The sequence below is a fragment of the Lagenorhynchus albirostris genome, chromosome 15 (genome assembly GCF_949774975.1).
Source record: "Lagenorhynchus albirostris chromosome 15, mLagAlb1.1, whole genome shotgun sequence".
NCBI lineage: Eukaryota > Metazoa > Chordata > Mammalia > Artiodactyla > Delphinidae > Lagenorhynchus > Lagenorhynchus albirostris.
Genome location: NC_083109.1, coordinates 27653080 through 27676389, shown reverse-complemented (window position 1 = coordinate 27676389; position 23310 = coordinate 27653080). Strand labels below are relative to the sequence as shown.

At 54.2% G+C, this 23310-nt stretch overlaps 1 protein-coding gene across 1 annotated transcript; it reads left to right on the top strand.

The window, feature by feature from the left end:
• The first annotated feature begins 7056 nt into the window (after positions 1 to 7056).
• SCRT2 (scratch family transcriptional repressor 2) lies at positions 7057 to 18796 on the top strand. Its single transcript, XM_060124553.1, has 2 exons — positions 7057 to 7189; positions 18006 to 18796. The coding sequence occupies exons 1-2, from the start codon at positions 7057 to 7059 to the stop codon at positions 18794 to 18796; spliced, it is 924 nt and encodes a 307-aa protein (XP_059980536.1).
• Positions 18797 to 23310: the final 4514 nt, after the last annotated feature.

Sequence of the window (23310 nt, the reverse complement as noted above, 5' to 3'; positions counted from 1 at the left end):
TCCTTTCTAGAGGTTTCAGGGAGCTGCTTAAGGGGTGACCTTGTCAGGGTTCAGGAACTTGGAAGGAAAGACACTTTTATGCGGGAAGGTCAAGGACTGTGGTAGTCAGGGAAGGGACTCAGTTATCCCCCGAAGCAGAGGAAAACCTTGAGGGTTGACACATTAACTTAAGCTCAGGCCAAAGAGGACCAAGGTGAGTGGGGGGGGGTCACAAGGAGGTTTTACACTCATTAGTTTATTCATTCATTCAAGATATACATTTATTGAGCACTTATTATTTGCCCAGCACTGTGTAGGTGCAAACGTGTGGCAGTGAATGGAGCAGATATGGGCCCCCACCCCCCACGTAAGGGGCATTCAGCCCTGGGGGAGTGGGGGAGGGAGACCCCCTTTGGCACCTTTGCCCCTCTTAGAAAGAGGGATTATATGGTTTAAGGTCGTGGTTTGAATCCTGACACCTAGCTGGGTCTCCTTGAGCAAGTCACCTTACCTCTCTGAGCTTTGGTTTCCTCATCTGTAAAATGCGGATAGCAGCAGGCCCCACCTCGAAGGTTGTTGTGATGGTTAAATGAGGTAATCCACATAAAGGGTTGGATTCGGCTCCTGGCACATAGTAAGTGCTCAATAAATGTCAGCTAGTATTATTATCATCTGGGACTTTAATTAATTAATTAATTAATTTATTTTTATTTTTGGCTGTGTCGGGTCTTAGTCGCAGCACATGGGATCTTTTCTTTGCGGTGCCTGGGCCTCTCTCTAGTTGTGGCGCGGGCTACAGAGCACGTGGGCTCTGTAGTTTGCGGCACACAGGCTCTCTCGTTGAGGCGCGCGAACTCAGTAGTTGTGGCGGACAGGCTTAGTTGCCCCGCGGCCTGTGGGATCTTAGTTCCCTGACCAGATATGGAACCCGCATCCCCTGCATTGGAAGGTGGATTCTTTACCATGGGACCACCAGGGAAGTCCCTCATCTGAGACTTCAGAACATGCTCTTTCCCACCACATATCATCTCTGTCCTGGGCTAGATCTTGGAGTCAAGCAGGGGACCGACGGGAGGAGGGGTTAACTAGGCAAAGAGGGAAGGAAAGCGTGCTCTTGGCAGCAGAAACAGTATATGCAAAGGCCTTTAGGTGGGAGGCTTTGAGGGAACAGAGTAGAAGCTCCGGCAGGGTCTGGAACTCTGACACACCCCCAACTGTCCCCTTCCTGAAGTCTGTCGAGGCTCTAAGTTCCTGAGCCAATGAGGACGGATCATGGAACGGTTCCCAGAAATCGTGGCCAGGACCCTTGCAGCTGGAGAGGAGGCAGGGTGGCAGAATGGTGAGAGCACAGCCTCTGGCGCAGACTGTCTGGGTTGGACCCATGGCTCAACACCTACTGGTTGTAAAACCTTGAACAGGTTTCTTAACCTCTCTGGGATCAGTTTCCTCTCCTGAAAATGGGGCTGACAATACTGTCGAGTCAGAAGGCGAGTGTGAGGATTAACTAAGGCGATATTTGTAAGGTGTGTAGATGAGTACCTGGCATGCAGCCCAGAGCTGTAAGTGTTTATTAAATGAATAAAGAAAAACATGTGGTGGCTGTGGGGAGGTGCCTGCCACTCGGACTGCAGTCCCTGACAGCCTCCCACTGCAGCACCCTCTCAATGGGCCACAGTGTCTGAGCTGAGGCCACCCCCTTCCACGACGCCCCGCTGATGACTGGGCACGGTGGGGAACCAGGGCCTGGACATTCTGCCCAGCATGAGACTCCTTTGCAGGAAATCTTGGGGCTGGAGCTCCCTGTGGGCTTGGCCAGTCCTCCTTCAAGCTGCACCAGGGCCTGGGGCTCCTCTTCCCCAATCTCCCTGTCTCCCACCTCTCCTTTCACAGGTGTCAGACCTGCACCCTGGTCTGAAGGCACACCTCTTTTTCTTGCAGGTGTTGTCCCCAGTAAATCTCCTGCACTTCCGTCTCTGTTTTCAAATCTGCTTCCGAGGACCAAAATGACGAGAGAGAACACAGCAGCCGTCAGGTTCCAGAGGCCCCCCACAGGGCCTCGGGCAAGTGGTCTCTGAGTTGTGGTGTAAGAGCCGTGAAGAGTCAGTTCCAGGCTTTTCCTACCCTCTTTCCTTTGGCTCAGAAGAGGAGGGCCTGGGGAAATACACTGGAGAAACAGGCAGAGTAAGTGAAGCTTACCAGAGAAAGAGCCCCATCAGCGTGGAGTGGATGCATTTGTGGCCACTCTCCTCCTTGGAATTCATACAGAATCCATTATCGGCTCTGGACAGCAGCTCAGGGACCATCTTGTCCCATGCCCATTCAACAGACCAGAAAGCTGGAGCCCAGAAGAGGGAGCAGAGATAGCAGAGGCGAGCCTAGAATCAGTCTCCTGACTCCCAGAGCAGTGCTTCCTCCTAACACTATGGAGCAAAGCCTGCACATGTGATGTCTGGTCCCCTCTTTACAGATATGCAGAGTGAGGTTCAGGGCGGCTCTGCCAACGACCTGGGGTTACACAGCACTGAGATTCACACCCAGACACTAGTAGCTGCCCTCCTTAGTGATGGGCAGGGCAGGGTTGAAATCTGAGGGATATCAGAGCAGACTAGGGAGGGCCGAGCCTGCAGCTCTCACCAGCTAAACCCATTATGCCAAGACTGGGACTCCCGGGGAGGCAGGCAGCGGGCCACATAGATGTCAGACCCTCCCCAGCTCCTCCGCACAGTAACCATATGGCCTTGAGCCAGTCATTTCACCCCAGTCTGTCGATCGGGCTGATAACAGAGCTTTCTCCCATGAGGTCATGGTGAGGCTTAGGTGAGTGATGAAATGTAAACAAAAAATAGTCAACAATTATCAAGTCAGGTTACTCTGTGCCAGGCACTGCTCTAAACACTTTGCAGATACATTATCTGCAACATTGGGGATAGTTCCTATTAAAATCTCCATGTTACAGACGAGGAAAGGGAGGTGCAGAGAATCACAGAGCTGGGAAACGGCAGAGCATGGATTTGAACTGAAAACAGGCTGATTCCAAATCGCTCTATCGAAAGCCCCTGGCAAGGCCAGCTTCTGTGAAGGGTAGATGTTTAGAACAGTGCCAGGCATGCGGAGCCACTGTTGATATAATAATAATTATTGTTGTCATTGGGGAAATTTGCCATCGGCAATGCTATAAAGTCAGAAGAATGAATATCCTGACATGTTTTACGAAATTTTATCATTTCTCCTCTTCAGAAGTAAGGGAGTCATTTAGTAAGTACTCAAGATAAATGTTTCTTGAACTGAAACATTTTATGGTCTTTAGGAAAACACAAAAAGAAGGTGGAGAAACACCCGTAGTTCCACCACCCTTCTTTCACTTTTCTGTGCATGTTCATTTTTACTTTGGTCCATAGTTGTAAACAGGTTGTGAGAGATTTCAAGATTCTGCATCTTTCACTGAATATAATTCCATGAGCTCTTCCCCCAGATGATAATTTTTAATGGCTGCAGAATATTCCATCCAGGGGATGTCTTCTTCACACCCCTCCTCACTGTCTCCAACTTGGGGGTTTTATTCCAGTCTATGATGGTACAGCAAGCATCCCTGGGGAAAAAATTCTTTCCTTATTTGATGTGACTTGGAAAAATGAATTCCTAACAGTGGACTTTCTGAAACCGGTGAGCCGGTGTTGGGGGAGGTTTGGGAGACAGAAGGCCCTCCATGGCGTCCTAGTGCTGAAACCATGTCAGAAGTTGTGTATTTCATCCATGCTTAAGGACATCCGACCCCGTAGGTATCGGAACTTCACCTTCTGGGTTGAGGGTTTCTTCTTATCTGCTAAAGGTGCTGATACCACCTACCAGCTGGAGGTCAGAGATTTGGCATCTGTCCTTCAATCTGACACTAGTGAGCTATGGGACCTTGGATACATCACCTCCATCTGTCAATTCAAGGGGGGATTACCTCTCTACCCTGCCCACCTGGCGAGGGAGAGTCCAGCCCCAGTTCCGTCCCTAAGTCACCGTGGACCCTCAGTGTCCTGTAAGCTCTCTGGGCTCAGTTTTCCCATCTCTTATGGAAGAGGTAGGAAGGATAGAATCATCAAGCAGGTAGAGGAGTGGAGCTCATGGGCACCGACTTGTCTTATTTACCCCACTGGACTAGGCACCCCTAGGGGACAGAGATCCCAGTACCCAGAACAAACTCAAAAATATGACTACACCACGAATAACGATCAACAGCTTCCTCTATGTGAGCAGTGAGAAGTTAATTCTCCAACCCATATGTCCACCTTTTAAGGCTGACTCTCACCCCACCGTCATTCACTCATGATTTATTGAGCACCTTCTGGGTTCTGGCCCTGCCAACTTCCTGACCTCATCTCCTTCCACTCCTTGCTGTTCCCGAACTGGCCCAAGCTCATTTTGCCTCAGAGCCTTTGAACTTGTGAAGCCTCTGCCTGAAGCACTCTTTCCCTGGCTCCTCCCATGGCTGGCTCCATCACATCACTCCCGTCTCTGCTTAGATGTCACCTCTTCCAGGTGACCCTTGCTGGCCACCCTGTCTAGGTACCAGCGCTCTCCATCCCCACCCAGTTTTATGTCCCTTGAATGTCACCTCCAAGGAGATGAGGGACTAGGACTGTCTAGGTCACTACTTACTCCACACAACCCCACAAACATGTGTTAGATGAACCCTGGGTGCTCCAGGTGCAACTGTACATATAGAATCCACATGGAATGAGCATGTACTATATGTCAGGCACCATTCCAAGCCCTTTTGCAATCAGCAACTCTTGTAATGCTCTCAGCAACCCCTGAACTAACAACAATTATTATTCCCATTTTATAACATGGGAAACTGAGGCACAGAGAAGTTGAATAACTTGCCCAAGATCTCATGGCTAGTAAGTAGGGGAGCTGGGATACGCTACTGCAGCCTGTTAGAGTACGCCGAGCCAAACGCAGGGCAGAGTCACAAAGCTCAGAGGCCAATGGGCAAGCTGGCCCTGCCATGTAGGAAGTCAGGGGCACTTCACAGAGGAAGTGATGCCTCAGCTATGCCCTGAGGACAAGTAGGGGTGCCCTAGGGTGAAAGGGAGGGTTCCTCTGAACAGAGGAACCAGTGTGGGGGCCAAGAGAGAGCAGGAAGCCTGCAAGGCTAGAAGTCAGCTTGTGCGGCTGGAGTGGGGAATACTGGATGTGCCATGAATCAGAGGGTGTGGGCACCTCAGCCCTCTGTGACTGAGGTTAAAAAAAGTCCCAGAGGGCAAAATATGGGGCAATATGGCTGAGAAGATGGGCAGGGCCCCCCAGATCATTCAGGCCCTTGGCAAGATCAGGGGCCCATATTTTATTCCGAGGTTTCTAAGTGACAACTGAAAGATTGTGTGAGGGCCCAAAAGCCGGGGCGGGGGGTGTCTCTGGGAATTTTTGCTGACTCACTATGGGATCCTGGGCACCTCCATGGCCTCTCTCAGCCTCCATGGGTCTTAGTCTCCCAACTGGTATTGGATGACCCAGTCCCAAAAGCACATACACACTGCATCAGCCTGGCATCCCATAAGCAGAATGCTGTTAACCAATGAGATCTTGGCATTCCTAGAGTCTGATTCCGGGACTGTTGTGCTCTGGACATCCCATACTTGCTGAGGCCAGCCCACCACCATGGCACTTTGCCAAGCAGCCTCTCTGGTCAGGGGGTTGCACTCTACTGCTCCTTGGTCCTGCCCAGATATGGGAGCTCCCCTAGGTTTTGGCTGGATTGGGGTGGGGGGGGGTCTGCTCAGATCCTCCTGGAGACAAAGGAGCTGACCTGCGAAGAGTTCCAGCGGGAGCCCCACTCCCCCTCCCTTCCCCCCTCTCCCTTCCCAGTCCACGTGTCTCTATTGTCTGCTCCCCGCTTCAGGGAAAGACACAGCCTCGGATGTGTCAAAACCACCACCCCCCCGGCAGCAGGGAAATTAATTACTGGACGATTTTCACTTCCTCTTGCAGCGCGCGCCTGAGCTAGGCACCGGAACAGGACTGGCTGAGCGGGGCTGGGCATCGGCGTCGGGCACTTGCTCCCCCCATCAGTTCTGGAAGAAGAAAGTTAAACCCCAAACCCAACAGGGGGCTTCAGTGGGAGGTCAAGCTGGGGTGGGGGGATGACTTCCCCTAGTTAAAGCTGAGTGTCCAAACTAGCCCCTTCAAAATTGGGGGACAGGGAGAGGGCTGGAGGCAGGAGGATCGCCGCTGGCGAGCTCGCACTCTTTTCTTTGCATTCCCTTCCCTGTCCCCATGTGCCTGAACCCCGCCTGCTCAGACCACTCTACCTCCTCTCCCCTCTCTTTCTCTCTCTGTCTTGCACTTTTCTTTCCCTTTCTTTGCATCCCTGGGGTGCTTTGTTTTTGTGTATCTGGAGCTCTCTTTTTCTCCCGTGGGTGTGTGTGTTGCTACTTCTCTCCATCTCTGCCTTTCTTTTCTCTGTTTCTATCTTGTGTCTTTTTGTCCTTATCTTGGTCTCTCTGCTCCTATTTCTACCTCTTTCAGTGTGTGTGTCTCCGTTTCTCTGTATGTCTCTGTCTTTCTCTATGTATCTCTTCTCTCTCTCTCCCCCTTGTCTCCCTCCCCCCCTTTCTCCGTCTCTCTATATCTCTGCGCCTTTCTCACCCTCACTTTCTCCCCTCCTGCCTGCCCGCTGCTCCCTGAGCCTGGCCTGCCCCCACCGCCGCCGGTTCAGGGGAACGTGTGCGGAGCGATTGTCCTGGGGGACATTTGATGGATTAGAGCGCTGAACAGTTCCATTGCTAGGGGACCACCTGATCTCCTCCAGCCTGCGTCCCATATAAAGCCGGCAGCCGGAGTGCTGAGCACAGCTCCAGCGATCGCCTGTCTGCGCGCCGCCGCCGCCAAGCCCGAGCGGGAGCCAGAGCCAGAGCCGGGGCCGCCGCCACCGGTGCCGGCTCCGCTCGGCCGCCCGCCCGCCCGCCCGCTGGGAGCTGTCCAGTGCTGAAACCCCGCACAGCCAGCCAATCGCGCCCGGCTGGCCGCCTGCCCCCACCGGGGCCCCTCGCTAGTGCCCCCGCCGAGCCCCCCGCCAGTCGCACCATGCCCCGCTCCTTCCTGGTAAAGAAGATCAAAGGGGACGGCTTCCAGTGCAGCGGGGTGCCGGCCCCCACCTATCACCCCTTGGAGACCGCCTACGTGCTGCCTGGCGCCCGGGGGCCGCCCGAGGACAACGGTGAGTGGGACCCGGCGGGGGGGTGGGGGAGAAGAGGAGAGGGGAGTTCGGGCCCTCCCCAACTCGGGCCACGAGGAGGGGTGCGCGCGGTAGGGAACCCCGGGAGGAGATGACCCTGGCTGTGTGCGCCCCCCTGGCTTCCCAAGGGCTGGGCGGGCGGGGCAAGGGCCAGGTCCGTACAAAGGGAAAGTCGCAGGGTCGGCCCATCCCGCCATCAAGCGCCTGCCCGGACTTTGAAAGTTGTGGCCCTAGATTGGTGCCAGAGTGAGGGGTGGTGAGAGAATGGAGAGAGAGAGAGGGGCCCATGAAGGGCTAGCGCTGGGGGGCTAATGCATAAGGCAATCTGAGGGGCCCCTCTCCGCGGTTGAGGGAAGGAGGCTGGTTGCCCGAGAGTGCTCCCTTGATGGGGAAGGTAAACCGGCCTGGACTACCAATCCCTGGGGAAATAGGGCTGGTTCCCTGGGGGTGGCTGGGGGCACCCTCTCTCCCTTCAAGCCTACTCCCCCTGGCGATGCCAGACAAGTGTTCTCGGGCCCCTCTCTCGGCAACTCTTTTGTTACCCTCAGCCGCACGCCTGCCAAAGGCTGGGCCTGTCCTGGGGACTGAGAGGAAGAGGGAATTTCTAGGAGGGGTTCCCCCAAAGTGGCTCCTGGTCTCCTGAGCTGCACTCCCTCCCCCTCCAGTTTCTCACTCCCCTCCAGAGCCAGCCCTGCTGTTTTTTGTCAGTCCCCTACCCCCAACACACTCTATTTCTTTTCAGAGCAAGTGCCTTGTAGGGACAAGGGTTTGGGGGACGAGAGGTCATTCAGGCCCAGAAGGGGGTGAGCTCTGGAGGGTGTGGAGAAAAAGCAGAGACTGCTTCTGTGGACCCCATCCCCCATGAAGGGGATCACAAAGGGGTTCTCCTCTGATGGTCCCCACCAGGACAGGTGTCTGGAGCGGGGGCATCCCTTTGGCAGTAAGAAATCTGACATCACATGTGGCATCAGCTTTGGGGTGTGTGTGTGAGAGAGAGAGAGAGAGAAGGGGAGAGGAGGGGAGAGAAAAAGGAGAGAAGAAAGGACTGAAGAAGAGGGGGGAAGCTGAGATGGCAAAGGCAGGAGGGTGGGAGCTTCTGCCTCAGGGATTTCCAAGCACTTCACCCACATTCCATCACTCTGCCAAGCCAGGTAGCAAGAGGGCGCTGAGTAAAAGGCTCTGTGACCTCATCAAGGTCAAAGAAATTAGGGAGTGATCGGGGATACAGCTACAGCCCCTCATCTCCTGGCCTCCCCCAGATCCCCAAGAGAATCAACCTCCCTTTTTCTTTGCCCACATGTCTCATATTCTACTGTCCTCTTTTCTTGACCCCAGGACCTCTTGGGGTTGAGGACTGAAGCCCAGGGATATGGCTGGGCTTATCTGAGTGCTGGCAGGACAGAGGGTAGACCTGGGGCCATGCCAGGGCTGGGGACCTGGGTAGAAATGGAAATGCCTGCAAGCCTGGGATGTGGATCCCTTGGGGAACTGACACAAAGCCCTGGGCTTCTGCCCGCTGAGTCCCCCTTGGTCCTGTCCCAGGCCAGCTGAGAAAACCTAGAGAAGCCCAGAGAATTTCTCATGCACAGCCAAAACTGCAGACTGTTCCTCAGGAGGGAGGCAGGAACGCCTTGCCTTGAATTCAGTCCAAAAAAGCTTTGAAAGGAGCCCCTGAGTGAATGGTGGGAAGCAGGGTAAGGGCAAAGCCATCAGCAGGGATGTTCTACCAGCTTTGATACCCTAGAACCATCCCTGTCCTTGGCCCTTTCCCCAAAGGGCTCCAGACCAGCTCCCTCTGGGGAATCCTGAGGCTGTCCTGATAGTCTGATATCTGGTCTGGAACTCTGGGAGGCCTGGGCTTTAGATCTCTGACTTGCTCTGTGACCTTGGGCAAGTGCCTTCCCTTCTCTGGTCCTCCGCCTCCTCAGCAGCGAAAGAGTTTGTATGGCATGATCTAAGTATCCTTCCAACTTTGACAAGCTCAGCTTCTGTGAAGGTCAAGTTTGGGTTGGGAGGCAGTGGAGATGACTGGATGTGGGTCTAAGAGAATGCAGGGGGCCATTGTCAGGGTTTCTGTAGGGCTCCATTTACCATCTGATGTCTGGCTGAGGGTGGCAGAGTTTCTGAGGCCAGGCGTTTTTCTTGGCTTCAGTCTCTGCAGGCTGCCCCATGCTGAGGACAGGCACCCTGACCTGGGTGCCCTGGCAGTATCTGCAGTAAATGGTTAGTGTCGGAGACCAGGGGGTGACCCTTCAAGCTCTGGTATGGCCAGGGAACACAGGGTCTGCCTTGTTCTGTTATCGGGGGCCTCTTCCACCCCTGGGGTGTGGCCAGATTGGGAAGTGAAGGCTCCCTCACTGCACGGGTGGATAGGGGTGCTGGGGGTCCTCAGAGAGCCTGCCGGCTCCTAGCGGTCCGTTGTCTCCATTCTGCCGGAAATAACCTTGCTGAGCATTTGAGGGAAGTGTGAAAAATTGCTGAGCTGACGTTTTTCTCTCTCAGCGTGTGTAAGTGTGCTGGGTAAACAAGGAGAAAGGGGGGGGGGAGGTGAAGAGAGTGAGGGAGAGAAGGGGGGGAGGAGAAAGGAGGGAGGGAACGGGGAGGGCCTGGGGCTGGAGATAGTTCCAGTTATTAGAAAGATCCTCTTACAAGCCATCCCTGCAGGGTCAGGATGAGACTGGTGGGAGGGGAATCTGGGGAAGGGAGCCTATGAATGTGGAGGTCAGGGGAACCACAGGCTCCTAACTGATGAAGATGCAGGACCCCAAATTAAAGCGTGTACCCCCAGCTCAGGGAAAGGCTGGGAGTGCTGGAGAATTCCTGGAGGACTCCTCCTCCTACACACACACACACACACACACACACACACACACACACACACACACACACACACACACACACACACACACACACACACACACACACACCAGCAACGCTCTTCTTTGCTTCCTTACTCCCTTCCTTCTCAGCCTCCACGGGCTGGCCAGAGGGTGTGGCAGGGGCATCTGGTCTCCAGCCTCCCCCTGAATGCACAGAACCCCTAAATAGGGAAGGAGAAGCCCCACAAATGGGGAAGGTTCCAGGTCTCTCTGCGGAGCTCCCCGAAGAAGGGAGAGGAGATCTAATTCCGCCGTCCTCTCCAGTGCGAGGCCTCCTCCTCTCCTCCTGCGTCCTCCACTGCTTTCTGCCTCCACGGAGCCTTCCCTTCCCCTCCTCTCCCTTGGGTGATTCCGAGCACAGATTCCATCTCGCGGTGAGATGCCAACTCACATCCTCCTAACCCTCTCAGAACCTCGCCCTCCACCTCTACGAAGCCCGCCCCTTCCCAGGCCTAGGCCCCCATCCCGGGGAATGCTAGGGATTCGGCCACCTCAGTGTAGGCTGCTGCCCATCCCTCTGCATAGCAGTGGTCTCCATGGACCGGTGGACGTCTACCTCTCCTCACACCCTAACTCTGAAGTCCAGCTGGATGCCAGGTCCTCCTTCCTCTGCACCCCCACCCCATCCTGCCCCCATAACTCCTTCAGAGTGCATCTGACCCAGGCAGATGAGGGATCAATGCCAATCCAATAACGCACTTGTCTGCCCTCTGCAGCTACATTAAGCCTCCCCAGCAGCTGAGGAAGCGCTCCTACTTCTGCCCATAGGCTTATCTAGTGACCACATTATACCAGCACCCGCTTCTGCTTACCCCCTCTGATGGCGCCGGGGAGTCGCTCCAGGCCAGGCCTGGGAACCTGGCTGAAAGTCCCCAATTGCCACACATCTACCCCACACTTCAGAAAGCCCATTTGGGGAGCAGGGATGCAAAAGGGTAGCCCCAATCCCTTGGCAGACGGAGCCCAGAGATGGCTGAGGAGGTACCCAAGGACACACAGCAGGCCCATATGAGTGTTCTACCCCGGGCATCTTGGTCTTGGTCCAGGTCCAAGGTCAAGATCAGAGACATGTCAGAGGTCCAGGTTCAAAGTCCATGTCCAACGTCCAGTCCAATGTCCAGGTCCAATGTCCATGTCCAATCTTAGGTCTAGGACAAGGTCTAAAGTCTAGGTCCAAGGTCAATGTCCCAGGTTACAGGTCCACTCCAAAATTCAGAACAAATCCATGTCCAAGTTCAAGTTTCAATCCATGTCCGGGTCAACGTTCAGTCTCCAGGATCAGGATCCAGATCCAATTTCTAGTCCAAGGTCATGTCCAGGTCTATTCTTAAGGCTGGCTGGTTCACGTCTTAGAGCCACCATCAGCTTTCTCTGTGGCTCTGAACTAATCTTCCCTTACCCGAGCCCCAGTTTCTCTCTTATGAAAAGAAGCAGTCAAACTTGATCTCTTTCAGCTCTGACCTTCTAGGGACCCAAAAAATCTGATTTTCCTAAGAATTAGTCACTGGGAATGCGGAACAACAGGGTCCATGTGGGATACTGAATCTGGGGCCCCTGGCCCTCCCTAAAGCCTGGGGTCACAAGGGGGACATGAGGGGCCCAGACGGAGTGTCCACTCTTCAGACAGTCTCAGTTTGTGGCTTCTGAGAGAGGACAGGAGAGTACATCAAGTCCCTGTGGCAGCACAGCAATTTATACATCCCCATCTCACACACACACACACACACACACACACACACACACACACACACACACAGTGGGCAAATGGCAGTGAGAACAGAGTGCTGAGGAAGGTTAGCTTCAACTGCCAGAGGCAGACCTGAGGCCAGAGAGATTACTTGCCCGAGATGACAAGGGCATAAATGGCAGACCGCATCACCCCTCCCTGGGGTCCTTCATCTACATGTTCCAGGGATCCCCACAGCCTGGAGGCCCTCTGGGGGGCATGCGAGACGCTGCTGAGAGAGACGAGCCCCCCAGAACTCTTGGCCTCCTTCCAGCTGTGGGCTCCCCTGGGATGAAGTGTCCACTGCCAGCCTTTGGCTAGGAAGGGAAGTTGGCATGGGCACCTTCTGGGGCACAGAGAGGGTAGGGCAGAAAAGCAGGGGGTCTGGAGAGACAATGTGCGTTATGCATGACAGCCAGTCCCGAGGAGGCCCAGAAAGGGCCCCAGAGACACCCTGCAGGGAGCAGGAGGCTGCTCCACCAACCAGTGCTGGGCAACTCCAGACCCGTAGCCACCATGCCTATCTCCACAACCCCTTGAAAAATCTTTCCTATTGATTCCCGCAGAGCTGTGGACCTCCCTGTGGGCCACGGGAATTGGGTCACAGTCAGGAAAAAGCAGAATATGGGGGATTTCAGGAGGGAGGGATGGTGGGGAGGGGCCCTGGAATCCTTTCAACACTCCCTGGGTCTGAGTCAGTGGGCACGAGCCCCGCACCCTACAGCCCTGGTTATGTTGGGCCAGACCTCACTCTGCCCACCACTCATCTGGACTCAGGGACCCCCCCCCCTCCCCAGTGGGCAGGTGTACCAGCTGCCAGGCCCTTGGAGGAGGTGGGTGTCATTTCTGGTCCAGTGCCCAGGGAACCGCTAACAAAGATGCTATAATAAGGGGAGGGGGAGGTACCAGCCCCTTTGCCCAGCTCTGTGAGCAGACAGGAGAAACTATTTTTATCCTGCTTTGCTGCTGACAGACCTGGCTTTCTGCTCAGCTGGCTGGAGCTGATTCTCGAGGCCCGAGGCCCTGGCACAGCAAGATACAGCTCTAAATAAACTCACGCAGCAGCCCCTCCAGCCCCCCCACCTAGCGGGGCCTGGCCCTCCTCAGGAAAGTGGGCCACCTGGGAAGCTGGCCCGTTACTAGGCCCCTCTCTTCTTCTGCTCTTCTTGAGACAGGGAAGTGGGATTTGGGCTGGAAATTCCCTGGAGGAAGTTTGCAACACTGGGAATCTGAGAGAGACTGGGAAAAAGAACACTGGCCTGGGAGTCAGGAGGCCAGCCTAGCTCTGGTGTGAACTTGCTTTGTGATCTGGTAAAGTCTCCTCTCTGGGCTTCAGCTTCCGTAGAACTAGGGCACCGGGGCAAGTGACAACCACATTCCCTTAGACACAACTAATGTGCATAGAGCACCAAGCAGGGTGCCTTGTACACAGTAAGTGCTCAATAAGTGTTAGTCATTACTTTTATTGATCATTTACAAAGATTTACAAAGGGCTGGTGCATTTTCTAGAAGAATAGCTTCTCCCCACCCCCAATTCCCCATCATCCCATCAGACACAGGCCAGCTGGGTGGTAGTATTTGAAGAAACCCACCACCCTTTCCTCCCACCAATTGAAAATCGTCCCTCCCCTAGCAGGTCTCCATGCCTGCTCAGGGCTTTTGGAAAAAAACACAGACTCTGGAGGGTTTTGAGTCTTACTCCTCCTCCAGTGACCTTGGCAACTCCTCTCCCCTCTCTGGGCCTCTGGGCTTGGCGCAGTGCCTGGCACACGGAGAGGGCGCAGGGGTAGCTGGAAGCAGTAGGAGCAGAAGTACTTCTCAGAGATGCCCCCACCCTCATCCCAAGGGGTCAGACAATTGGAAGAGACAATGTCTGCAAAGCACCCAGCACTTGATTTCTCATAAAATTCCCTTGCAGAATTTTTTTTCCCTTGCAGAATTTTTAAAAAATGTATTCTGGACCTTCAGTCTAAAATATGAAGACTCTTGAGTAGGGAAAACCAAAAGTCATTCTCAGGTGACATGTACCTGACATCTCTACATCTCCAAAGTGTTTCTAAGCCTTCCCTATAGCCCCACGTCACAGGACTGGCTCTGTTCCCTATCCCTCAAATGGGCCACTGGAGCCCAGAGAGGCCTTGTGACTTGCCCATGGTCACACAGCTGGAGTATGAGTAAAAGAGCCAGGATGAGAGCCAAGTCTCTTCTCTCTGAGTCCTGGGGCCTCCCTGCCTCTATCTGCACCCAAACAAGAGAGGCCTCTCTCACCCTGTTGGCTGGGGGACAAGCAGCTCAGCCTTCTACAGTCACCTGTAAGGCAGAGGAAGGCACCCAAAACTTGTCTGAGTTCCATGCACAGAGTCAGAAGAGCATTGCCTATAGTGTCCTAAAGGTTTCTCCAGGGTTGAGGCCCAGAGAGGTGAGGTTGTTTGCCCAAGGTCACACAGCAGCCTAAGATACTCATGTGTGTCCCCTTCACTCTCTAGCAGATTAGAAGGATATCACTAGGAGATGTAGTGACAATAATAATGACAATAAAATTGAGAGGCTACTGTGTGCTAGGCATTGTACTAAGTATTTTACACCATTAATTCATTCAATCCTATTATGAGTTCCTTATACAGATGTGGCACAAAAAGGTTAAATAACCTGCCCGAGGTCACATAGGTAGGGAGAGGTCTGTGGATCTGAGAATGAGGTGGAGTTGACGGGGGTTGGGAGATGGGGGACAGGACAATGGGCATCATTGAGGGGTCTATTCAGCCACGACGCAAAGAGTGTTTTTAGAGCATCCCAGTCAACCTTCTTCTGGTAGAGGCAGAGTCCAGAAAGGTTAAGCAACCTGACCAAGGTCACAAAGTAAGTTAGAACCACCTCTGCCAACATGACCACATAAATTCTCATACAACCCTCCACGCCCACCCCACAGCCCATGCCAAACTCCGCAGCTGCTGGCCATCATGTCTGGCCCCACAGTTCCCGTCTGGAAGGCAATTTCACATCCGTCCCTAAGCTGAGGAGGAGCCTTTGTTCGAGGCGCCCCTATTTCTACAATATATAAAGATTCCAAGCGACAAGAGAAAGGTGCTGCAGTACTACAGGCCACCACCAGAGGGAACCACGGAAAGAGGGCCCTGCTGCAGCGAGGACTGCCCGGTCCATTGAGCTCCTACCAACGCGGGTCACCAGAATTTTTCTCACCAGACCATGAACCAGAAATTACACATCTTGGGTGAGGAAACAGTGGCCCAGGTCGGAGCTGCAAAATGTGTCTGTGCAGTTGCCAAGAAAACTGCAGCACAGAAACCCATCCGGGGAGAATTGTTATTATTATTCATAATAACAGCCAACATGTGCCAGGCACTGGGTTGGAATCCTGTCTCTAAGTTACTAGCTGTGCAACCTCGGGCACGTTACCTAACTACCTTATGCCTCAGTTTCCTCATCTGTAAGATGGTACCAACCTCAGAGTCATGAGGGTGCGATGCATTCGTGTGTAGAGCTTTTAAATAGTATCTGATATATAAGTGCTCCAGGAGTGTTGGTTATTATTTGTTCACTTTTCACTTATTGTTTGCTTATTCACGGACTCTGCGCTGCAAACTGTATGAGTTAGGTGCTTTTATTTTCCCCCATTTCACAGCTGGGGAAACAGAGGCACAGAGAGGTCAGTTTGTCCAAGATCACACAACTGGGAATAGTAAAACTGGAACTCAATCCAGGTAGTCTGGTGCCAAAATTGTGCTCTTAACCAATATGCCATCCTTCCTTAATAACAGCACATGCAAGGCACTGGCCACATGATCAGTGACCCCCTCCAAATGCATTCTATACTATCCCCATACCCAGAGAAAGGAGCAGAGATGCAGAAAGATGCACAACTTGCTCCAGGTCACCCAGCTACAATGTGTCGGGAATCAAGTTGTCCCAAGACCAAGGAGACAGAATGGTCTATGGCAGACCCTGCTGGGCCAGGGATTGAGGCTGGCCTGGCAAATCTTTATCTGCCATTCACCACCCATTTCACAAATACTTATCAAGTGTCCACTAGCTGGGGCACTGGGGATAGGAGGTGAACAACCCAGCCATGGCCCCTTCCTCAGGGACCTCCCAGCATGTGGAAAACAAGGGGAGCAGTGCAGTGGGTTCCAACTCTTGTTCCACCACTACCACTTGAGCGAGTGGTAGTGGTGGAACAAGTACCACTACCACTCTGAACCTCAGTACAAGAGTGGTACCACTTGAGCAAGTGGTACCACTACCACTTGAGCAAGTACCACTTGAGCAAGCAAGTACCACTACCACTCTGAACCTCAGTTTTCCTTATCTGTAACACAGGTATTTTTGCGATGATTCAGCAAGGTGATGGGAGTGAAGTACTTTGCACAGAGCCTGGCACTTAGGAAGTGCTCTGTAAATATCAGCTAGTATTACCATTATCATCAGTAATTACAACAGGAAGAAATACAGAAGGAGAAAGAGGGAGTCTGGGTATGCCCAACAGGTATTCAACTCAGTCTGAAACAATACTCCCTGAACATTTTGGGGCTTTAGTACCAGGCCTGATTCCTGGAGTGGGAGGTAGGGATACCTCCAGACCAAAGGAGGGGAAGATGGGGTGCTGAGAGGCTGAGCACCCCCCATTATAAAGCTGCCACCACCAGTGCCCTCTCTGCATCTGACTACAGTGCCCCTCCCTACTGAGTCCTCCACCCCCACAATCCCCAATCATCTCTGTGTTCAGAGGGCCCTGTGTGGGCAGCTGAAGGGACAGAGGGAAAGAAAGGGTACACCATTGCTTTCCAGGTTGGGGGACAGTCTGCACACAGACTTCACCCTGTGACCATCCCAAAGTGCCCTATGAGAGGCAAAAGCGCGAAGGCTGAATCAGGCAGGCTGTTTAAGGGGACGAAAGCTCTGAATCCAGTTCCCTGCTTACGACAGAAACTCTCCTGGGAGCCCAGGCCCCAGGGTCTTCAAGGAGGGTGCTGGGACCACACAAGGCCCAGGGAAGCAGAGACAAATCAGGGTGGCCCCTGCCCTGGGAAAGCCCCTGTTGAATGCCCTGGCCCACCCACCACCAGTCACTGGAGCCCAAAATGGAAAGGATTTCTGGTCCAACTCTAGAGAGGAGCGAGGGGTGGGGGGTGGGGGGGCGGGAACGAATCTCACAGGGGGACTCCAGAAGGCTTCTAGTGGAGCAGGGAGCAAAACAGGCTCGGGAGCAAGTACAAGGAAGTTCCCTTCTTGGAGCATGTATTACATGCCACATACGTGACCTCTTTTAAATCCCCCAGCAACCCTGGGAGGTGGGTCTAACAGGATTGTGATTCTCTCATACAACATATATTCTTTGCACACCTCCTTTGAGCCAGGCACACAGATCCCATCCGGGAAGCTCACAGCCTGGTGGGGGAGGCAGACAATTAAATAATCTTCAGTGAAGTCGCTTTTTCAAGCAAGTAAAAAGCATAATTATAATAGCTAACATTTATATAGCAATTCCTGTGTGTTCTCTCTCTCTCTATTTCCTTATATGTAAAATGGGGATTATAACAGGAGCTACTTCATAGGGTCTGTGATGATTGAATGAGTTAACATGTTAACAAGTTAACATGACTTAGCTTGTGTAACAAGCATGGCGGCAGAGCCTGGCGCACAGGAAGTGCTTAATGCATCATTCTCATCACTTTACTCAGTCCTTCCAAAGACCCTGGGAAGGAGTGTCCGATCATAAGCTCCATTTTGCAGATGAGGAAACTGAGATTCGGGTAAGTCCTAGGACTGGAACTGGCAGAATGTTGCTGGAATAAAGAAAGCCTGGACTTTAGCGTCAGGCTGCCAAGGTTTGGATCCTGGCTCCATCAATTACTAGTTGTGGGCTTAGACTATACGCCTCAGTTTCTCTATCTGTAAAGTGGGTGCAATAATAATACCTTCCTTGCGTGGCTGTGAGCATTTGACAGTCAACACAAAGCCAGTAGAATTGACCTCACCGCGCTCCACGAGGGTGGGGTGCGGTGATTTTTATTGCGGCCCACGGAGGAAGGATCCGAACTCGGCAGCCTGACCCCCAGAGCACAGGAGCAGGACAGCGACTGCTATCGTACAAGCAGCCGTCACTTCCCTACAGCGGCCACGTGGACGCCTCCCGGGCGCCTCACCTTCCCCGCTTCCGTCTCGCCCCCTCCAGGTTACGCCCCGCACTGCCTGCCCCCCAGCAGCTACGATGCGGACCAGAAGCCGGGCCTGGACCTGGGGCCGGCCGAGCCCGCGTACCCGCCGGCGGCGCCGGAGGAGTACAGCGACCCCGAGAGCCCGCAGTCCAGCCTGTCGGCGCGCTACTTCCGCGGGGAGGCGGCCGTGACCGACAGCTACTCCATGGACGCCTTCTTCATCTCGGACGGGCGCTCGCGCCGGCGGCGCGGCGGGGGCGGCGGGGATGCCGGGGGCGCGGGGGACGCCGGAAGCGCTGGGGGACGCGCGGGACGCGCGGGGACGCCGGCGGGCGGCGGGCACCGGCACGCGTGCGCCGAGTGCGGCAAGACGTACGCTACGTCGTCGAACCTGAGCCGCCACAAGCAGACGCACCGCAGCCTGGACAGCCAGCTGGCGCGCAAGTGCCCGACGTGCGGCAAGGCTTACGTGTCCATGCCTGCGCTGGCCATGCACGTGCTCACGCACAACCTGCGCCACAAGTGCGGCGTGTGCGGCAAGGCCTTCTCGCGGCCCTGGCTTCTGCAGGGCCACATGCGCTCTCACACGGGCGAGAAGCCGTTCGGCTGCGCGCACTGCGGCAAGGCCTTCGCCGACCGCTCCAACCTGCGCGCGCACATGCAGACGCACTCGGCCTTCAAGCACTACCGCTGCCGCCAGTGCGACAAGACCTTCGCGCTCAAGTCCTACCTCCACAAGCACTGCGAGGCCGCCTGCGTCAAGGGGGCCGAGCCGCCCCCGCCACCCCCCGCCGGCCTCGCCAGCTGAGCCTCCCGACATTCCCGGGCCCCCCCCACCTGCGCCCTCAGCGTCCCTCAGCTGCGTTCCCCTGCCCAGGCCCCTCGTGGGGACCCTGCTCCCAGACCGGAACTTTTCTCTCCACCCCTAACCCAGAGCTCGCTTCCGGCACTGACTTCCCCAGTACATCCCGACCCACATCGTCCTTACCGGCTACCAAGATTCGGACCTTGACCCCTTGTCCACGCCCTCAAGGCTCCCAACTCAGGCACCAGGTCCGCACCTTTCCCGGGCCCTAGAGCCGGAATTTTCTCCCCCCTCCCCCCCCCCCCAGACTCTGCACCTCTCCCCTTCTAACTTGCAGATCTTTCCTCTCATTTCTGAGCTGAGTCTCAGACCGGTTCTCTACTGGAGCCCCCAATGTAAGGCCTAAACCCCCTTTGACTCACGCCTGCAATGGATGCCCCATCCACACCAGGACACAGGCCTGAGGGATCTAATCTTCGCTCCTCTTGGAGTCCCCACTCTGTCCCTGATCCCCTCCTCACCTCGGCTTTAGGTCCAGCCATTCACACACCACCACCCCACCTTCTTCATCCTCGGGGGGCCTTCTCACCCATCCCCACCCCTACTCTCTCCAGATCCCTCATTCCACTAGCAGCTCTCACCCCTCTGAGTTCACCTGACCTGGGGCAGACTTGAGGGGCAGTTCAGGGCCCTGCCCCCTAATGTAGCCCCTCTCTCACCCCAGGACAGCCTCTCCCCAGATTCTCTGAGCACTTTCCCCACCCACAGGACTACAGGTACCCCTCCTTACTCGTTGGGGTGAGGTCTGGGGCACCTCACAAATGCCCTTCTCCCCATCCAGCTGGGCCTCTCCAGTTTATTTATTTGTGTATTTATTGATTTATCTATTTATTATTCTATTTAATCTCTTGGCCTCACCAGGGATGGTCTGGCTTTCCCAGCTGGACTGGGAGGTCAGGGAGCCAAGCAAGGAGAGGGGCAGCAAAGGCCATAGAGGGCTGCCCGCCACCCCAACACACCCCATTTCAGGGAGTGAGGGAGAAGCCCCACCCTCATCAGAGCCTGAACTTGCTGGGGAAGGGGGCGCGAGAATGGGAGGGATAGCCTGATGACCCTCAACTGGGGGATGGGGGACATCAGGAGGCCCAGTCATGGGGCAGGTCCTCATCCTCCTGAGCCTTCTATTCCCACTCCAGGGAGACCGGAGGGAGGAGCCTCCTCGATATGTTTCCTATTTATTCCTCTTCTCGAGGGACCCCAGGTTCCAGGGACCGACTGAGCCCCGGACCCGCTGGGGCCTCCGGCCCGCTCCGCTCCACGGGAGGAGCGCTCCCTCCCGGCCACGTCTATGCAACTCTCCCGGGCAGAGGGGCCGGGGCTGCCAGCTGCCCCCATTGGCCGCCACTACCTCCCCCGCCGCGCTTCTGCATGCCTGGGCGAGGACCGAAGCACACACCTCCACGCTCGCGGACCCTGGCCCCCTCTGCTTTAAGCACACGCCTCTGCCCCATCTCTAGGCGCTCAGCTCGGGGCAGGAGTCCCGGACTCTCGGACCCTCCCCCTCTCCCCTGAGCCGCGAAGGAGGGTGGAGGCTGGAGGGTGGAGGCTGGAGGGGCCCCTGGAGCAGGGGCACTTCTCTAGGGCTTCTCCGCTCCAGGCCCACCCGGGGAAGCGAGGCGGCAGGGATGCGGAAAGGGAGAGGGGTTTCAGAATCAATTACGGAGGGTGTTGATCCTGTAAATAGGAACTTCCGACAGCAATAATTTTCCATGCATGCTAAGCCTTTTGGCCATATTTTGTATGAGCGCTTGGCGCTCTCCCTCCCTCCTCCTCCCCCATCTCCTACCCCAGACCCCCATCCCTTCCTCACCTCCAGCAGTATTACCTGTAAGGCAATTCAGGGATATTAAAGGGACTTTGGCCACTCACCAGTGCCTCTAGACCTTGTGATGGGGACGGGTTTGGGCGGGGGGCATCTGAGAGGCAGCCAGATTTTCTTCCACCCAATTTCCCTCCCTGTAGTCTGACCAGCCTGTAGCTGCCACCAGCAGTCACACAGTTCCAGGGGTCCCTTGACATCCACAAGGTCCCAGGCATCCTCAGTCCTACAGTCCTCAAATACTGGGGTTGCAAACTGAAAGGGTTCAAGACCCAGATTAATAACATAAGGGAACGAAGCACGTTGCCCTTAGACGTTAGGGGATGGTTGTGCCTGTGACTGACAGGAAACAGCGGGTTTCACCTTAAAGAACTGCAATTCAAATTAACTGCACCTGCCAAACAAATACAACCGTGGGTCAGATTGGTCCCGACAGCCAGTTTACAACCCCTATATCCTTCCCCACTTCACCCTCTGCTGCTCTGGGTGTGGGGGTTCTGGCCAGCCCTAGTGGTCATACAAGCAGCAAGTTCATGCATGCAAAAAGGTTGACTTTGGTTCAGCAGGCAACATTGTCCCAAAACAATGAGGTGCCCCTAGAGCCTGTGAGCTACCTGTCACCAAAACTGTTCAGGTAGCCTGTGAGCTACCTGTCACCAAAGCTACCTGTCACCAAAGCTACCTGTCACAAAATCAGTCCATCCTCCTTGCCAGTGGGCTTGGTGATCTTTCAAAATACAAATCCTGCCTTTGCCTTACTAAAAACTTCCCTGGGGACTACTAGCACCATGCCACTTAACTCCAACCCCCAGCACAGACCCACGGGGTGGGGGGAGGGGGCTGTGTGCTTTGAGGGCCCGATGCCAGGCTGGGGGCTTGGGAGTGGAACTCCATCTCCCCTTGGGCCACCTTTCGGTTTTCTTCCTTTTGTAGGCAGTGCACTCAGCATTTTTTTTTTTTTTTTTGGCCACGCAGCACGGCTTGTGGGATCTTAGTTCCAGACCAGGGATCGAACCCAGATCAAACCTCGACAGCGAGAGCACAAAGTCCTAACCACTGGACTGCCAGGGAATTCCTTGCACTTTTAGAACCTGTCCATCTTTCCTTTCACACACCTCTGGACAGGCTGGCTGCATCCTGAGCTATGTGCCAGGTGTCTCCAGCAATGACAGCAGTGTGGAAATCCCCTACAAAGTTTCCAAAGCAGGTTTGAGAGGCCCAGACACCTGATGCCTTCCCTAGCCATCCACCCGCAGTTCTCCGTAGCTACACACTGCCCCTGATTGGCTGTTGTATCAATTACATTTGTTTCAGGTCCAGGGAACAGAACCCACTCTAGATCAACATTTTATAAACATCTAATATGTCATCTTGTGACCTTAAAGGGAACCAGCCCTAGCACGAAGCCCACACAGCCTAGACAGCAGAGCAGAGATGCAAAAGCCTGTGTTCCTGTTACCTGCAGCCCAGAGCACCTCAATTAGCATATCGTCCAATCTGCTTTTCACAGCTCTCTCAAAGGAAGCCCTCCAGGATGCAACTCCGGCTCTCCTCTGCCCTGTCTGGCTGCTCTGTCCAGCATCTTTGCAGCCTCACCTTCCTATGCCCAAGGAAGGAACCCACTTCCTGTTCCTTCTTCTGTCGTGGTTTGTGCTCCCAGACTCCTCTTCTCACTGTGTATTCTCATGAGGAAATCTCATCACACCCATGGCTTCAGTTTTCACCCACATGCAGATGACTCGCAAATTTACATTTGTGATAAATGTAATGTAATTTACATTTACATTTTCATTTCTGACCTCTCTGAGCCGCAAATCTGCCTGCAAACCACTGCCACATGGATATCCCAAAAGTACCATAGGCCAGCCCAAGTCTGAAGCCATGATTTGGTTCTCTCCTGCATCTGTCTTCCCTACACTTCCATCCAATCCATCAGGTTCTGTTTATTTTTCCTCTTTGTCTTCTCAGTCTCCACCCTAGTCCATAGCTACCATCAATCATCTCTTACCTGAACAACTGGACCAGCCTTCTCACTGGTCTCTCTGGATCCATTCTACCTCCACCACTTCCCTCCCTCTCTCCACAGTGACCACAGGGATCTTTTAAAAAATGCAGATCTGATCATGTCATTCCCATTCCCCTTCCCTGTTTGAATGCTTCAATGACTTCCTACTGTGTGTGTATGGGGGGGGAGAGGAACCAGCTTTCAAAGACCTACCTGATCTCTTTCCATCACTCCAGCTGAACCTTCAGCCATGAGCCCCTTTGCTCTTTGAGTTCCAGCCACCTCTGTTTAGCAATTTTGCTCCCTCCTACCACAGGGGCTTTGCATAAGCTGTTCTCACCACCAGTAACATACTCCATTTGCACTGCCATTACCACCACTGTTGACTAGTTATTGCCTTTTCATCCTTCATCTCTCAGCTGGTCCCCAAGGACCACATGATCTTGGTTCACAGCACTTACCATCAATGCACACTTTCCCTTTAATCAGTGTGATTATTTGGTTATTCTCTGCCTCCCCCATTAGATTAAAGCTTCATGAGAAAGGGACTGACAGTGTCTTTTTGCTTATCTTTAAATTTCCTGGGTCTAGTGCAGTACCTAGCCAATAGCTGATAACCAGTAATTATTTTTT